This window comes from Lissotriton helveticus, chromosome 1_1 (genome assembly GCF_964261635.1).
Source record: "Lissotriton helveticus chromosome 1_1, aLisHel1.1, whole genome shotgun sequence".
In the NCBI taxonomy this organism is placed as follows: Eukaryota; Metazoa; Chordata; class Amphibia; order Caudata; family Salamandridae; genus Lissotriton; species Lissotriton helveticus.
Genome location: NC_136057.1, coordinates 1,506,778,668 through 1,506,796,685, shown reverse-complemented (window position 1 = coordinate 1,506,796,685; position 18,018 = coordinate 1,506,778,668). Strand labels below are relative to the sequence as shown.

General features: G+C 44.7%; 1 protein-coding gene across 2 annotated transcripts in view; it reads left to right on the top strand.

Moving 5' to 3' along the window:
• The window catches only part of LOC144828515 (lactoperoxidase-like), a 1,612,675-nt gene that overhangs the window by 128,014 nt on the left and 1,466,643 nt on the right, over positions 1–18,018 (top strand). For both annotated transcript variants that reach the window (XM_078686761.1, XM_078686752.1), the window contains exon 3: positions 2,229–2,325. In XM_078686761.1, the coding sequence (XP_078542887.1) occupies positions 2,229–2,325 (97 nt within the window). The remainder of the gene's footprint in view (positions 1–2,228; positions 2,326–18,018) is intronic.

Here is an 18,018-nt window from a genome sequence, read left to right as displayed (position 1 = left end):
GCAGGAGGTGGAGCCAGCATTTTGGCAGGCAGGCACAGCCCTATTCCCTCCTAGGTGCTATCTCCTCCCACTTCCCTGGCAGCAGATGCAGCCTTTCATCCACGGGCTGACTCAGACAACCTCCTGGGGCTCCACAGCCCCTGTCACCCTCAAACCAGACAGTCAATCCACAAGCAGGCCCAGGCACTCCTGGAACCAGGCGCCAGCCAATCACGTGCCAGCAGACTCACTACACACGCACCCACATGTCTAGAAGTGGCACTTCCGCACTAGACACATTCATGCCGCATATACCATTGCGCAGCATTCAATCTCACGAGTTCGTACATACCAAACTCGACCCTGCACTCCCCACACATCAGGAACTACCACAGGCATACGTATTCCCCATTCATTCCTATGGGAGGGCAGGTCACTCACCACACATACACTGAGAGCTCATGCACTTTACACTGTACCACAGTAACAAGTGCGCAGAGGCCTAAAACCATCAACACTAGGTTCCAGAAACAGGCTAGGAAAAAGCAAAAGGTTTCGGGGTGAACCTGCCAAAAGGGCCAGGTCAAACAAAATATATAAATACATAAAAACATTAACTAACGTACTCAACTGGTGCTTCTAATCTACGCCTACCCCGGTGTACCTGACCTAAGCCTAATACGTGGGAAGGAGTAAGTAAGTAGCAGTTTTAAGTTAAGTTGGTTTTTGCCAAGGAATCTGAATCAAGAATTCTCTTAAGGATTTAGTCAGCTCCGTACCTTGGTAATAGAATGTAGGAGGGCTTATATCTCTCTCTCAGGACTCGATCTCCAAGCAACCCGCAAGGGTGACTGGAAACACCGAAGCTGGATTTTCTCGGCGGGAGAAAAAGACAGCGTCTTTCTCAGTGCATCAAAAGGGAGGGGCGGCGTCCTTCGGCTCCTCGCATCAGCTGGGCTTCCGGGCAAGTAGATAGCCGCTCTGCTTCAAACCACTGTGTGTTTGCTTAAGGCAACGTTGGTATATTTATACCTGGAAGGTGCCGGACATAAGACGTCACTAAGAACTAACAGTTCTTGCTGGACTCTAGGAGTTCTTGTGCAAATCAAAACAAGAGCAGCGGGATTTCCCGGGCTGCTGGAGGCTTGGTTTGTTTAAAGAACGCGTTGTACTTTCTAGGAGTCTAGGGGAGTAGCCTTGCCGTATTTGGACTGCATGGGCTATTACTAAATATGGATATGATTCTTATGCCTTTATAAGGATATTATTTATTCTAACCACATAAGGGCATAAATCAGGAATATCGAATTAAGGTCCTAGATAGAAACACAACACTGTAATTATAGTCTGAATGAAGGAGATAACTGCAGGCTAGGTCAGGGACATCCTTTGCCTGAGATGTGCAGTGTTTAGTGGTGGTTATGTTTCCCTTTTCTCAGAGAATCCCCGAGTCTGAATAAAAAAGGGAGCGAGAGAACAGAACTCTCCGGGCTCTCAGCGTTATTGTATGTACTGGAGGGGGCGGGGCTTAATAGCGACGTTCGCCAAATGCACCAAGCGGGGTTTCAATCGGTCCGTCCAAGCCCTAAGTCCACGATATGCCGGAGGGTCGCGCAGTCACCGGGAGGATCCAAATCGCCCCGGGGTAGCTGACTGCAGCTTACAGGGGCCCCCGTCTCCAAGGGACTGCTTTTTGTTTTCTGTTTAAGTCCAAATACTTCTGCACTAGTGACTTAAAATCATTGTATATTTCTATTTGATTGGTTGCGAACACGAGTACTTTTGCCATCACCATTCGCACCATTAAAATGAACCACTATGGTATTTTGTGCATCAAGTTAGTGCTGATGTGAACTATTTCTTGTATTTCTAAAGTATTGTTTATTATTTGGAGACAGATTGAGCTAGATCTCTTCTGGGTAAAGTTAAATGAATGGGTAGCACATGCTAAATTAATGGGGTTTGGTGAAAAAATATGTATTCACATATGGCTTCAGAATACCTTAAGACAACTCTAGCTACAGCACTCATAATGGAAGCTGTGAGGTGACACCTCAGGAACTAGGGACTTTTGAGTACACATAGGTGGGAGGATTAGCGCCGGGAAATCTCAGGGTAGCTGTTGCGCTCTACAAAAATAAATATAATAATAATAATAATCATGTTCTATAAATCATGATGAGTACAGTCTAAGACCAGTACCTTCCTTTTGTTCTGATTTCTAACACCTCAAAATCTCTTTTGAGCAGATGGTGAACTGCGAGACGTTGATGATGACACCATCATGAAAGTTACACAAGAAGCTAATGAGCAGGTCGACCAAGACTTTGATGACAAAATCAAGCTGTAAGTAACACATAAAGAGGAATGTGCTGAGTTTAATAAAGGGACATCAGTTGCTGCCATAGGAGAAATGGTTAGTAAACATTGGGTGATGGAGGCTGTGCACAAAGGGATCAAAGCCATGTAAACTATGCTGAATGGTACCAGGACCAGAATTTAACTGTTCCTTTCAGGTAGCTCCTTGTTGAGATAACAGGAGTCACAAGTTAAAGCTTCCAGAATAAATGGGGAATCATCTTCAAAACATGGAATTACTTTGTCATTTATTACAAGTTTGTCACAATTCTGGAAAATGTAATACAAATATTACCATTTGCTCTGAACTGGTAGTAAATATCAGTATGGAGCTGATGTGGGTTGGTGGTGGGTGGCAGGCAGTAAACTGGGAGGGTATTTAGGGTGTGGAGAAGCTGTTAATTGTCATGAGGGTGATTGTCTGCTCCTTCCGCGCTTCAAGGGACAGGCAAGGGTAAAGATGTGCCATTGTATTGTTTGCCCTGATTTTTCTAATTGCAGGACTGCATCCGGAAGCAGGTGGATAAAGCGAATAGAAAAAAGCCCAGAAGTTGTGAAAACATGTAATAAACAGCCAAATAATTAATTGTGAGTCTGTCATGTTCTCTGTTGAGGGCCTCAAACTCCAAACAAGTTATTACCGGTATGTAGGAAGGTGGATATCTGACTATATGGTTACTCCAACTTTTTGCCTCGTGTTTAGCTGGTTTTTTACTTAGTTGGCCTGGGATCCTGCTATTCAGGGCCCCAGGCTATCTGCTCTCTCTGTAAAATGGACTACATGTACTTTAGGTACATCTCTAATTGGATATTGGGTCACCTTGTGAGCCCCTGTATAGTGTACCATAGGTACCCAGGGCATAGGCGCATCCAAGGCCTACCAGGGGCTGCAGCATGAATTATGCCACCCCTGGATGGCCATCCAAACTGACACCATAGGCAGATAACTCAGCTTGGGCAAGGTTGTGTAATCACCCCTTGCTTAGATACAGTATTCCTATATCTACCCTTATATATAGACACATATATACCTATAAGTCACTCCTATGGCAGGCCTTGACAATGCTGAAGGCAGAGTGCTTGGTTTTATGTGAGATGGTGCTCTAGCATGAGCTGAGCCTGTCTGCAGCTTTCAGAACCAAGTCCTTATAGGTGTTCTATGATATAGCCATACCATATACTCTTAAGTGCATTATAATCCTCGCGGTTAATGCTAACTTTGGTTTGGCTTTATCAAAACATGTTGTGGAAGGTGTCAAACACTTTGGAATACTACACACCCCGCCAGTTCTGGCGGTGGGGGTAGCATTCCACCCTTCTAGAGGGAGAAGACATGTAGTTACTGCTTTACCCGGTTAAAATTAAACAGAGCCTCAGCATCACAAAATGGATGCTGCTGCCACAGACACGAGTCTGACCTCCTGCTGCTGGACAAAACTCTGGCAGGGGAGGCCTGGACAATAGGTTTCCTGTCGAAGGAGGTGCTAGCACCTCCCCAGACAGCCTGTAGTGGATTGGGGTAGGTTGGGTTCAATGGAAACTGCTGTTTCCAGACACTGCCTGGGGCACACAAGGTGCTCCATGCATAGCCCGGTTCAAACCAGTTGCTGGGGCACTCCAGCCCCAGCTCTGGCACGAAACTGGACAAAGAGAAAGACGTGTAACCACCCCCTTCTCAGGTTCCACCCATAGGAGGGACCTAGCAGGTAATCCAGCCCCTTAGTTTGGTATAAAGTTAGGAGCTGTGTCTAGAGACATTAGATTATCCTGGAAAGAAACTCTGAAATGAACTCTTGGACCTTCGACGTTCCATTTCGACTGGAAGACTGAAGACATCTCCCTTGTGGTCAAGGAGTGACCACCCTGTGCAAACAGGCACCATCAGTAACTTGCCAGTTTGCTTTGTCGACACTCCTGCAGGAACCCGAAGACTCAGCGATGCAGGGACTAATGTTCCAGACTTCTCTGACTCCGACCCACATCCACAGCAAAGCTGAGACCTGTGGCGGACACGAGAGACGTGGGACCAGTCATCCTGGACTACCTGCTTTTTGCTACCTGTGCAGCTTCTGAGGTACCCTTGAAGTTGTGCATTGGGTTTTGAGAAGCCCCAGACCCGAGCAGCATTTGCACCGAAGCTCAGCCCTCCACACTCCATGAGTGCCGCGTGGGGCCTGCGTCTGCATTTCAGCTCGATGCATCTTCGCGGTTGCTAGCCCATTAGCTAGTGGCCGCTCTGAAGACATCCTTACAAAACTACACCACTTGCCTGGTTGCTCCGGGCTTGCTCCAGCTTCTCTGCAAAGGAGAAGCTCCCCAGACCTTGCTGGTCTGAACTGAAGCCAATCTTCCTATCCTGCGTGGATTGCATTTGAACCTGGTTTGTTGGGTACAATTCGGATACCGACACCGCCATCAGCTAGATCCTTTGTGGGACAGCCCTTCAACACCTCCTGGTCCACGTGGCTGCAGAGACAAGATTCACCTCCTCACCTGATTGCATCTCGACATCGCCTGGTTCCTTCCTGGTCACTGGCTAGTGACCCAGACTCTGTCCCCTCTGATTTCAAGTTCTTCGCTGATCCAATCCACCCTTGGATCCACCCGGACACTTTTCTCCTGGTCGCCAGCAGCACTTTCTTGCAGCTCTCCATAGGAAACAGCGACGAAACCCGACACAAAAGAACACCTATGCACCCGGCTTCCTTGGGTGAGGTAACTCGAGTACTCCGGTGCTCCCGTGGGTAATAACTATCCAAGTGTCCTAGTTTAACAGGGTTTTCCCGTAGTCCATCCGGAAGTGTCCGAAATCTATAACTTTGTAACTTTTACGTTCCTATTGAAACTCTATGGATACCCATGTGTGTGTTTAGGCACTGCACATGCTTCCCGTGGGCCTCCTACTTCCAAGTCCTTGGTTGTTTAGTGTAGCCCCAGCGATTTCCTAGGCCCTAAGCCTACTCACCTTTCCTGAAGTGGTTCTTATACCACTTACTTAGTATATGGTTCGTGAGGCCCCTAGGGCAGAATTGTATTTGTGCAACTTATAGTATGCTTATTGAGTAACTTGTGCTGTATCTCGAACTCTGACCTCATAAAGAGTGCAGAGGGGTTGTGTTAGTAATAAATACCTATATATTTTATATATACCTTTCATTTGATATTCAAGGTATTATTATTGGTAAAACAGCTGGCTTCACATGCTCTCTGAAGTATTAGCCTAAAACTGCTTTGTCCATGCTACCACTAGGATAGCTGGTCTATAAGGTTGACTTTACAACCATCACCATAAAGGTTGTTTGGACTGGTGCAAGGTGCCCACTAGAATAGTGGACATCATATACCAGGCCAACTTCTCACACGGTAATGGAGTAGTTATACCTGATCAGTGTCACCATGCCTGTTATCACCACACCACTTTGCTGAGAGAGTAGATGCACACTGAGTGAGAGGGTTCATCCACAGAGAGAAAGCGGTATGACGACGGAGTGTGTGGTTATGAACACTAAGTGAGACAGTCTGTGAAAGCTAAGCTTGTGTACAATGTGTTACAATGTAGACAGTTGGATCTTTGAACACAGCCTCATGTTGTAAATGCCTTGTGCCTCATTTATGAAAAGTGACGCATCGCTGCATGTAAATAGCGATGCGTCACTTTTCACTCCGCCCTCCTTGCGACACCAATGATGCCTCATATTTACAGTATGACGCATCATGTCGCAAGGAGTTACAGATACGTCAGTATTTCTGACTTATCTGTAGGCGCAAAAGTGACGCATTGCTGGAGTGTGTCACAGAAAGTGAATCAACTCCAGCAATGTGTCCTTTCACATGGGGAAAGCCCCATGTGAAACGGCCTGCGTCAGTCTTACGCCTGCTGTGAGGCAGGCGTAAGATTTTGACACATTTGAGTCCTAGAATCTATGAGATTTCACTGCGTCTCTTCCATGACCCTTTCTTGAGTCAGAACGCCCCCCTTGCATACATTATACCTGGCGCAGGTATAATGTGGCGCAGGGGTTTACAAAGTGACGCATCTACCTAGATGCGTTACTTTGTAAATATGACGCAACAAGGCGCATTTTTTACGTCTCTGGTGCGCCACAAAAAGTGACGCACCGGCGGCGTAAAAGTGACGCACAGCCTCATAAATGAGCCCCCTTGTGAGGGGTTGCTGGTAAAATGGGAAACTGGGAAAGAGGGTTTGTTGAAGTCTCTTGGCCAATATTGTATGTGAAGATGGATTTATTCGAGTATATCATATGTACGCCTCATCCACCATCAAGCCTCGTTTCCAACTCATTACTTCCACCCACGAAACCTCTCACACCCCACATTCCAGCAGATTCTAACTATACCTGGATACCTGAACACCCCACACTTTTCGCCTTTACACCAAATGAATGTCCTAATTATAACTTATATGCATGCACCAACTTAGACAGAGCACCTAAACCCAGATGAGGTACAAATAGAAAAATATGATTACAAACTATAACATATTTTGATTTACAAAATGAGCTGATGAAAGATAGAGAAACAAACTAAATATTAACTAAAACAAGTGTTTTCATGAAATCTATAGTTCAATTATATATGAGCTTCCCCATTCGTATTCTCCTATGGAACTACTTTGTTAGATTTAAAATATAACATCATCTTGTAAACGTTTTTGGGGCCTGACACTCATGTTCCTGTGTCATGTGCCAACTACCCCACCTTTGATCTGCGATGGACCTTCAGCTTCTTGGTTTGTTCTCAGTCCTGTATTAGGTCCTATTTCTATGGTACTCGTGGTATCCCTCCTTTGTGTCTCCAACCCATATTTTGCAAACACCACCACTCACCAAATTCCAAATCCGATCATCTTCTACTTTGACTGCATTCATAAACAGTTTAACAACACTTTGGGGAATTACATACTTTGTAGTTTGTGTCACACCTGTAAGTAATGTTATCCTGACCATATCACCCACAGATACAACTGTATGCTTTACCGTATATCTCCAATCATATTGCTGTTTCCTGCGCCATGTTTTTTCTTGTTGTCTAATTTTCCAATCAAGTTACACCTTTTCAACCTGCACCTTAAGATGATTAATCCAAGGAGTGTCACACCACCAATCTCCTCCCTCATCTCAACCCCTGCCTGAGCAAGGAGCCCACACCTGGCTTCATTGCCCCACACCTGGCCAGATATACCGCATTGCTGCTGAGAGGGGGTGTCTTGGGTAGAGAAAATCGCTGCGACTTGGCCTACTTGGGTTACCCTTGGCCGGTAATGGCTCCCCCGTCCCACACACTGTGAATATAGGCTACACCTGTTTATCTCCCTACCTCAGTCTCGTACCAGACAGCCGGTGCACACTAGTCCTCACCTCATTGGCATTTACGGTCCCTGATCGACCCGTGGCTGCTGCCCTTTAAGGCTCAATGACACCTGATACCTCTGCCTCTCTACAGACACCGGCAGCTCTAGAGGTCATCCGAGGGCACCCCTGTGTAATACGAAAGCTGAGGCGGTTTGTAGGTTTCTTCTTTAAGTTTATTGCAACAGCCCCAAACACATCTAAGCAGAAATGCACCCCAAGTCAAACTGCCCAAAAAACAACCATTAAACCATAGAGAAACAATGAGAACAGGGAATAGGTCACATATTATAATACCTGTCCTCGTGCAGGTGAGTCGCGTGCCAGTTGTTGTCGCACGTCTTCGCAGTTGCATGGTTCGCGCCAGCAACTTTCATTACAACACATCTTCCTCTCTTAAAACTAACCCTGGGCGTCCGATTCGGATACGCCCACGGAGTAGGCGTAGTGTTGCCTTCTACGCATTTTGCGTAGACAGCGTAGCCGGCAACACTACGCCCACTCCGTGTGCGTAGCCGAGTCGACCGCCACCCGCCTCCCTCCCGCCCTCCCCTAGATACATTATTTAAGCAACTACCCTGAATAAAACAATTTTAAAGCACTTACCTTGTCCGGGGCTCGTCCGGGGCTCCCTCTTTGAATAGCGTCCTTTCCTGGAAACAAATGCGCATGCGCGGTCGCCCGCGCATGCGCATTTCTCGGGAGGTCCTATAGTGTCCGGTATCCAGTCCATACTGGAGCCACTGTCTCAATTTGCGGACTTCTTTCTACGGGAATGTGTCATCACCCAAACATCATACATACAGGACACGACTGATGTTTTGAACATACTTACGAACATGGAATACGCTCTGACCAACAATATTTGGTAACAATCGACATCGAGGCGTTATATACCGGCATACCCCAGGAAGCCACGCTGGTGGCAGCAGCGCTGGCACTGGAGGGGAGAGAATGGTTTTTTGACACACCCCAATCCTTTGTCCTTCAATGCATTGAGATTGCACTTACCAGAAACTTTTTTCAGTATAAAGATCGACTGTATTTGCAGATATCCGGGACATCGATGGGGGCTACATTTGCCCCCAGTCTAGCATGCATCTATGTGGGACAATTCGAGACACACTATATTTATCATCCGTCGAACCTGTACCAGAAGAACATCTGTCTCTGGAAACGATGTATTGATAATGTCCTGTGTGTATGGGAAGGGTCGGAGGCACAGCTACAGGAGTTCTTCACATGGCTCAACAATCTGGACCTATGCTTGAAATTCACATGGCACTACAGTAGGGAGACAGCAGTATACTTGGACCTCGATATAGTAGCCCAGAACCACCTACTCATCACACAGGTGCACAAGAAACCTACTGATAAAAATTAATTGCTCCACTATAACTCATTTCATCCTCGTGCACTCCGTGACAACTTACCGGTAGGGCAGTTCCTCCGGTATAGACGGAACTGCAGCACTAGAGATAAGTATGTGGAAGAAGCAAATGATCTGATGGCGAAACTGGAGAAACGTGCTTACCCCAAAAGAATAGTGAAGTCAGCGTGGAAGCGAGCATTGAATACTCCCAGAGAGAAGTCCTTCTTGAAAGAGCTCCAAAGGAAACAGGAGAATGCTTACCGGTGGTCACCACTTTCGACCCTCTATCTTCGAAGATCCGCTTGATCTTAAGAAAACATTGGCACCTTCTGAGTACCAGTAGTTTTAAGATGCCTCCCCGCGGTTCGTCTTCAAAAGTCACAAAATTTGAAGGACAGATTGGTGCATTCACGCCCCAGACAGGAAGGTCCGGCACCAGACACAATTGTAGGGCATCACCCGTGCGGGTGCTGCTCGGTGTGTGGTCTCACTGAAAAAACGAAGAGCGTCCAATTGGTGACTGGGAGAATATGGCATTTGAACAGCCTGACAAATTGTAACACAGCAAATGTGATATACCGGCTTACATGCCCATGCGGACTACACTACATTGGCCTAACAACTAGAAAGGCTAAGATCCGCATACAAGAACACCTCAGCATTTTGAAAGCCGGGCGATTGACGACCAAGCTGGTACAGCATTACAAGCAGGTGAAACATCAACCGAAAGAGATACGATGGGTGATCCTAGAGAAAGTCAAGGGGGACCAAAGGACCATAGAAACCAGGCTCATGACAAAGGAAGCACGCTGGATCTATCAGGAAGGGGCGGATAAAAGTGGCCTCAATGATCTCATTGAATAGAACAAAATATCTGGGAGATGAATGAATACTGACAGGAGGGTCCTTAGAGTAACATCGAATAAAAGAGGATCTGATATACTGATGTAATCTAATATGTGTGATGAAAGTAAAGTGAGCTGAGAATCACCTATATGATACAACCCAAAAACAACTATCTATTTACATTGTAAAATAGAGGAGGGTATATGCATTACTCCCACACATAGATAAATGCAGTATAATGAGGCACCTTTTTGTATAAAATATATTCTTTCTCTTAAAAAATAAAATATATTCTTTCTCTTTTAAAAAACACAGTATACTGGGCAGTGCCCCACCAATCACTGCATTCAGTAATTTCACAAAAGTGGTTTAAACCCAGATGCTTTCATACATGGGATGAGACTTAAACAGGGAAACATCAGGAGATAACCCCATTCCAAGATGGCCGCCACGTCCAACCGGGTCATGTGACACGCCGGCTTTTAATAATTCGGAAAGCAGTCAGGCGGCGGGAGGAGGAACGGGAGCCCGAGCAGAGAAAGCGACCGTAGTCACGGGCGGTAAGGAGTGGGACGCGGGGGTATTGACTATATTATCCGTATCCGCAGCTCGGGGGGCAATATACCGGCTACGAGGACACTTCAGTCAGTATTACGCTTCACTTAGTTCAATGGGCCATTCATAGACCTAAATGCGGAAGACACTGTAGGGACAAGTGCCGCAGTAATCTCCCGCGAGATCGGGTGATAGCTGTGTGTAATTACGTCATAGATCCAAATATAAGCTAGGAAGACTGGTGATAGCAAGGATGTGAAAGGATGCATTAATTGTGCACGTGATTGCAGATCGACGAGAAGCGACCACTCCACGTGAAGGGGGACCAGCAAAGCATACGATGTACGAAGAACTCCAGGTATGCCGGTAGGCACCTTTGTGAAGGTAATACTGCAACATATGTCCCTGAAACAGTTGGATTTTAAGCATATGCAGAGGATGTGGGCAACAAATTAATGCGTGTCACTCTATGTTTTTATGTTTTTGTTTGTGTGGATGTACCTATGTGTCTACAGATTTGAATGCTGGCAGTGTCCAGTTCTGTGTGGCAAAGAAAATACCCCCAGCCCTGAAGAAGTTGCCGACCAACTTAGACAGGCAACGAAACATGTTGGCTTCATATAATTCAAAAGGAAGCACAACGGCAGAGTTTTGGTTTTAATGGGAGTAGATAACCAGCATGGAATAAAGTGAATCAAATAGCTAGGGATATCTAACTCCGTTTTATAATAGGGGATCACACTGAGTAGCGGTGCTGACACCCTGGGGGGTAGATGCACACGAGTGCGATAGGGATACACACCTTTGAGTTAGTTAGGATTTACTTTAACATTTTCCTACTTTGTCATTTTGTTTATTTGCGGTGGGAAGGAGCCAATGATGAGAAGTGGAACATACTGACGAGAACCTGTCAGCAGTTCCCTGGTGGTTGCTCCCGTGAGGTTCCTTCCCGCCATCCACACATGTTTTCGGATTTTTTTTTTCTGATTTGTTTCTCTCTTTTTCCTTGCATGGACCTGCATGAGCTTGATTGAGAGAAGGGAATATAGACACACATGAGGAGACACACAGAGAATGTATGAGGATATTTTAAAGATAGGCACACCTTGTTGTAACTCCTAGAGTGGGTGTAAGGTTAAGTATAACCACACATACGAGTCAACAGAGGATGTTAAGGAATATATTGCCTATTCAGATCAGGACCAGGTTATTGTGAATAATATTGTTAATGAGTCTACCAAATCTTCCGGTGATGCCATGACTGCCACCTACATCATCTGATTCTGAGTGTGAATTAATTTCACCACTAAGATCAGACATAGAAGGATCAGTAGGCTCAGAGGAAAACGGAACATCATCAACATTTGAGTGATTATCTCTGCAAAACATTTCATTGTTACATTTCATGGATCTGGGAAAGTTTTCTGGTTCATCATAATTAACCCATAAATCATTACTACACCTGTCATTATGTTGTTGATTGTGTAAAGATTGTTTGATATCTGCAGTGCACTTTGCTAATCTGTTCACATGCCATACTTTGCCATCGCTGAGTTTGGCAGCATTGTTATACAACTTGCAGATGCGAAGGGGGGTGGTGAATTTACTTTCTCCTTTTTTGATTTTTATTTTCCATACAAACTTTAACGAAATCACCACACTTGAAGGAGTGTTCCTTGACTCCATGTCGATTATCGTACCATTCCTTATAACACCTTTGTGCTTTCGCTATATTGTTTCAGGTGACCATTCAATTTGTTTTGATGTTGGCACCCATCCCATGTCCTTGCTGATGGGTTGTCTACTTCTCATGAGAACAAATGGAGATTCACTTGTGCTTGAAAAGGGTGTCATTCTGTATGCCCATATGAGTTTAAATATCTCTTCTTCCCAATTGAGCTTGCTATTTCTGGATAGTTGTATGTTGCCTTTTATTACTCAGTTGAAGCGTTCAACAAGTCAATTTCCTTCTGCATGATAGAGTGAAGTAGGGTTGTGAGTTTTACAGTTCCTTTCAAGAAACTATTTGAATGTGTCAGATTTAGACTGTGGTCCATTGTACGTTAAGACACATTTGGGTAACCCCTCACACATCAAAAGCTTGTCCAGAAATCATATAATACTGGTACTGTCAGTATTAGGAACAATTTTGATCCCTGGCCATTCTGAAAGGTGATCCATGACAACTAGTATGTGTTTGATGACACCATCTTGACCTTCAATGGGTCCTGTTATATCCAGGCCTATTCTTCCCCAAGGCATACTGGGACATTACATAGGATTTAAAGGAACTTAAAAAACTCTTAGGGGCAGATTTATGAAGGCCTTGCGCCGCCGGTGCGTCACTTTTTCCCATGTTAAAAATGACGCACTGGCGGCGCAAGGCCTTCATAAATCTGCCCCTTAGACTTTTGTCTGAGTCACTGTAGCTACCACAGTCTCTAATCAAGACTTCTATTTGCTTGTCAATTCCAGGCCGCCAATAGTTTCTTTTTACTCTTTGTCTGTTTTTAGAAATTTCAAGATGGTCAATATGGCAAAGTTTGAGTTATTTTTAAGTGTGTCAGGGGGAACGACTTTGTCAAGTCTAAAAAGTAAATCATCCTCTACAGTTAACTCATTTCTCAGCTCCCAAAAGATCCTGACATCATTATCAAGGCTATTAATGTATTTGCATATTTTTTGTAATGTTTAATCCTTCCTCATGTGTTCTTTCCATTCATTTTGTGTAATACCATTAACATTTTCACAAAAAATATCATTGTCTTCTTGTTCCTCTCCCACTTCCATATTTGGTAATGGTAATGTACATAGAAAAGATGCTACTTTGTTTATTACACCAGGCCAGTATTCCACTGTATAGTTGTAATCTAGTAACTTTACAGACATGTTACTTAGTTTTGGAGAAGCGGTTTGTATTCCAGTTATAGAAAGAATTTTAATGAGGGGCTTGTGATCCATACGTAATAGAGTATTATAACTCCACATGTAAACTCTAAAGTAGTTGAGAGCCTATGTGCATGCAAGCATTTTGTCATGTGGGAATCTAGGACCCTAGTGAAATTATCCCGATTCATGCCCATATACAGTTATAAATTACCCAATCCTTATATAGGCATAAGGAATCATTACCTTATTTAGTCTTAGCCTGTGCAGCCCAAATACCACATGGCTACTTCCACTAAACTCCGAGTATCCACAACGATTTCTTGGAAAAACCAACCTTCAGCAGTCAGGGACTTCCCCCTGCTTGAATACTAATTTATCCAAGAACTCCTGTAGTTTTCAAGGAACTGAGGCACTAGCGATGATATTATGTCCAATCATACGTAAACTCGGCACCTTCAAAGTATAAATATGCCTACATTTGCTCAGTAAAACACACAGTGGTTTTGGAGCAGATCGACTAACTACTTGCCCGACGCCCTGCAGCAGAAAGAGCCGAAGGAAGCCGACCCTCCAGCTGACGCACTGAGAGACTCTGTCTTTTCTCCTGCCGAGAAATCCAGCTCCAGTGTTTCCAGGCTACCCTTGCGGGTTGCTGGGAAATCGGGTTCTGACAGAGAGATACAAGACCTCCTTTATTCTAAAACCAAGGTACGGAGCTGATTAGACCCTTAGATAATTATTGGAACAGATTCTTGGCAGAAAATTACTAGACTTAAGCTACACCACACTTACTCCTCCCTCGTACTAGACTTAGGTTAGGTACACCGGGGTAGCCGTATTTTAGAAGCACCAGTTGAGTACTTTTAGCCACTATTTTATCACTGTATGTATTTTATGCATTTTATGTATTCTATGTTTATGGCTTAGAAACCATATCATGCTTTTACAGTACTATTTTATAATACTATTCGTTTATATGCCTTGCACTTCTTAACTAGCATTTCAATTGTAGCAGTGCATTTATTATGCTTAAGGAATAAGACTGTTCAATAAATACTTTTATTGAAAACGCCCGTCTCTCTATTTTTAAAGCAACTCTGGTGAAACGAAGCATGCACGATTGACTGAGTGAAATAGACCTCTATTGTTTCCGCGACTCTAGAGATACGTTTCATTCTGGGGAAACAAAGTTGTCATGTTATATGGTTGTCAGAAACTAATCCCTTCTTGTAATTTCGAGAAAGTTTCTAGTGACCTCTGAGCTACCTGGCACTCACAATTAAGTTTAATATATTCAGTAGAGACCTAGTAGACCTCAGTCCTACGTCTAAACTACAGTATATATTATTCCAATGCGCAGAGCCTATTGGGAATATAGGAACTACACTACATGGCGCCCAACATTTGGTAAGGCGATAATTTAATGCTAGATGCTAGACTAAGTCAGTCGTGCTTTTCACACAGACCCCTTTCTCCCGTAAAAACTCCAAAAGACGTCTGGAGTGGATGAAAGGATAATATCCGCCAAAACTGAGTCGGATGAAAAATCCTATGTATTAGTTTTTGGTTTGTTCCACGTTGAAGGATACAGTGTTCCAAAATATTGTGCACCTAATCTTTGTTTCCTTGAAACTTGTTCTGCAAACTCTCAGCCAACTAAAATGCCGGATAGTGATACCGAATTTGTAGAGAGCTGCAGCAGCAGCTCAAGCGGTTTTAGATGACGCTGCTATCCTAGAAAATTACACGGATGCTATACTGCTCCCGGTAAATGTAAGGAAAAGTATAACTTACAGACTCATAAATAATGGAGTATCATCAAAAGGTGTCAGAGTAATCTTTGTAATAGAGGCACATGAATATCGGCAGACAGAGGTATTCTATCCATGGATTCAGTTTCCAGCAGCTAATGCGGGAACACGTGAGTTCCACTACTACAAAGCAGAGGAACCTCCAGCGGAATACGTTCCTTTCGAGGACATTGAAATTCCATTAACATACCAAGAGCATCAGCTCTGGTTTAAAGACGCCCTAAAACATGAAGATCACATTACCAGGCTCGGTCCACTAGGTAGACCAGGAGCAACATGGCCGGTACTAGCCAGCTATACACCACATCCAGACATTAAAAGGATGTCAGATGCAGAATTGTTAGCTCAGCTAAAACAGTCAATTAAAATACATAGACAATTGGTTCAATATGTCATGCGGACATTAACAGTCCAACCAGCTGTAAGAATTCCACAGCACACCCCTCAACAGGGGAACACAAATAAAATTACACCACAGACTATACAATCAGTCATTGGTAAACTACCAGCAAAACGAGAACAAATTCCGTTCCGGTTAGCACAAAAAATTACTCAGATAGAGGCAGTATTTCCTGATAGTACGCCTCATGAAAAACACAGGATTCTGACAATCTGTTTACCTATGGGGATGGCACCACACGTAGAGGATTGTGACACTTGTGGCACAGTCTTTGCTTCAATCTACACTAAAACACATGGTGTTCCGTCCATGGCGGTGATACCAGACGTTCTAAGACAGATTAAAAATGAATACGGTCCAGAACCGGCTTTAAATCTAGGTATGAAATTACTGAAAGATTTCAAACAGGTCTCGGCTATACTATTAGCCAACATTAGATGTGAAGCAGCATCAGTGGCAATCCTCCAGAAATTAAAAGAAACAGACATTACTGAGCAACAGTATGACCTTGCCAGAATCATTGAAAAATCCTATGAAGAACTAAGTAGAGATAGTTTGGGTGGGAAACTGTTAAAGCCCAAACTAACTGAAAACCCTGAAAAAGTTTTTATTAAAAATAATCTCACTACTCCTAAAAAGAAGTGGGAAAACAGTAAACAGACACTTCCTAGAGAGAAGCGTTCTCAGTCCAGAGGAAGGTGTCCCCAAAGGAGAGTTAGGTCTCCTGAACAGGGAGGTAGGTCTCCCCAACGGGAGCCCTCTGAAAGAAGGTATAACCTTAGGAATAGGGATACTTTAAGAAAACCTGATAGATATCAAGATAATGATACACGTTCCTCTCGTACCTTTCAGACTTCACCGTAGAAATCAGAAAGAAGAGGACGGTCAGACCAGAAAGAAGAACGCGTGAAGTCCAAAGATGAACAGCACGTTCCAAAAAATAAGAAAAGTAAATTCATCAAGAAGAAGGTAGCAAGTGTAAAGATCAGACATGCCGAGGATAGTGCACAACTCAAGAACGGGGAGTGGGCTCAGACAATGCTAGACAGCGCAGCAGAAGTAACCATAGTTCGCAAGATCCTGAAGGATCATCTGGAGACAGTGGACTTGAATGAATGCATTCAAGTTAAAACTGCCGACACCAGGGTTAGTGTACCTCACAAGTTATATGAAGTAACACTCCCGATGGAGGAGGACATAACTAGAAAAATGAAAGCTCTCTTTTGGGACAAGTTTTCCAAAGGTTATGACATACTTCTACAATCTCCATCGAAATAGAAAAATGTTTTTCGCATTGCTCACCATGCCATTGCAGTTTGGACCCAGTCTTATGCAAATCAGTCTTGACCCTGCACCCAATGGGAACAGTCCAGACCGAACTGCCAGGCCAGGTCCTCCCTGGACTGGAACCAAGCATCCTAGGACTGGTTTCGGGCTTTCAGCCCTCATCAGCCAGGATATTGTAACTCCTGTGGCATGGAGAGCACGGAACTCAGGTCTGAGCATACCCGTCCCACTCGGGTTGACAAATGCAAAAAGAACAGTTGATGGACAGAATGCAGAACAATGTGATACATTCACCCCAGTACAGAGATCTGGGCCTAAATCCATCGTTTTTTTGCTCATCATGCCATTCCATTTTGGACCCAGCCATATGCAAATCAGTCTTGACCCTGCGCCCAATGGGAACAGTACAGCCCGAACTGCCAGGCCAGGTCCTCCCTGGACTGGAACCAAGCATCCTAGGAACGTTTTCGGGCTTTCAGCCCTCATCAGCCAGGATAGCTTGACTTCAGTGGCATGGAGAGCACGGAACTCACGTCTGAGCATACCCTACCCACTCAGGGGGACAAATGCAAAAAGATCAATTGATGGACGGAATGCAGAACAATGTCATACATTCACCCCAGTACTGAGATCTGGGCCCAAATCCATCGTTTATTTGCTCACCATTCCAGTTTGGACCCAGCCATATGCAAATCAGTCTTGACCCTGCGCCCAATGGGAACAGTCCAGCCTGAACTGCCAGGCCAGGTCCTCCCTGGACTGGAACCAAGCATCCTAGGATAGCTTGACTCCAGTGGCATGGAGAGCACGGGACTCACGTATGAGCATACCCGTCCCACTCGGGGTGACAAATGCAAAAAGAACAATTGATGTACCGAATGCAGAACAATGTCATACATTCACCCCAGTACAGAGATCTGGGCCCAAATCCATCGTTTTATTGCTCACCATTCCAGTTTGGACCCAGCCATATGCAAATCAGTCTTGACCCTGCGTCCAATGGGAACAGTCTAGCCCGAACTGCCAGGCCAGGTCCTCTCTGGACTGGAGCCAAGCATCCTAGGACCAGTTTCAGGCTTTCAGGCCTCATCAGCCAGGATAGCCTGACTCCAGTGGCATGGAGAGCACGGGACTCACGTCTGAGCATACCCG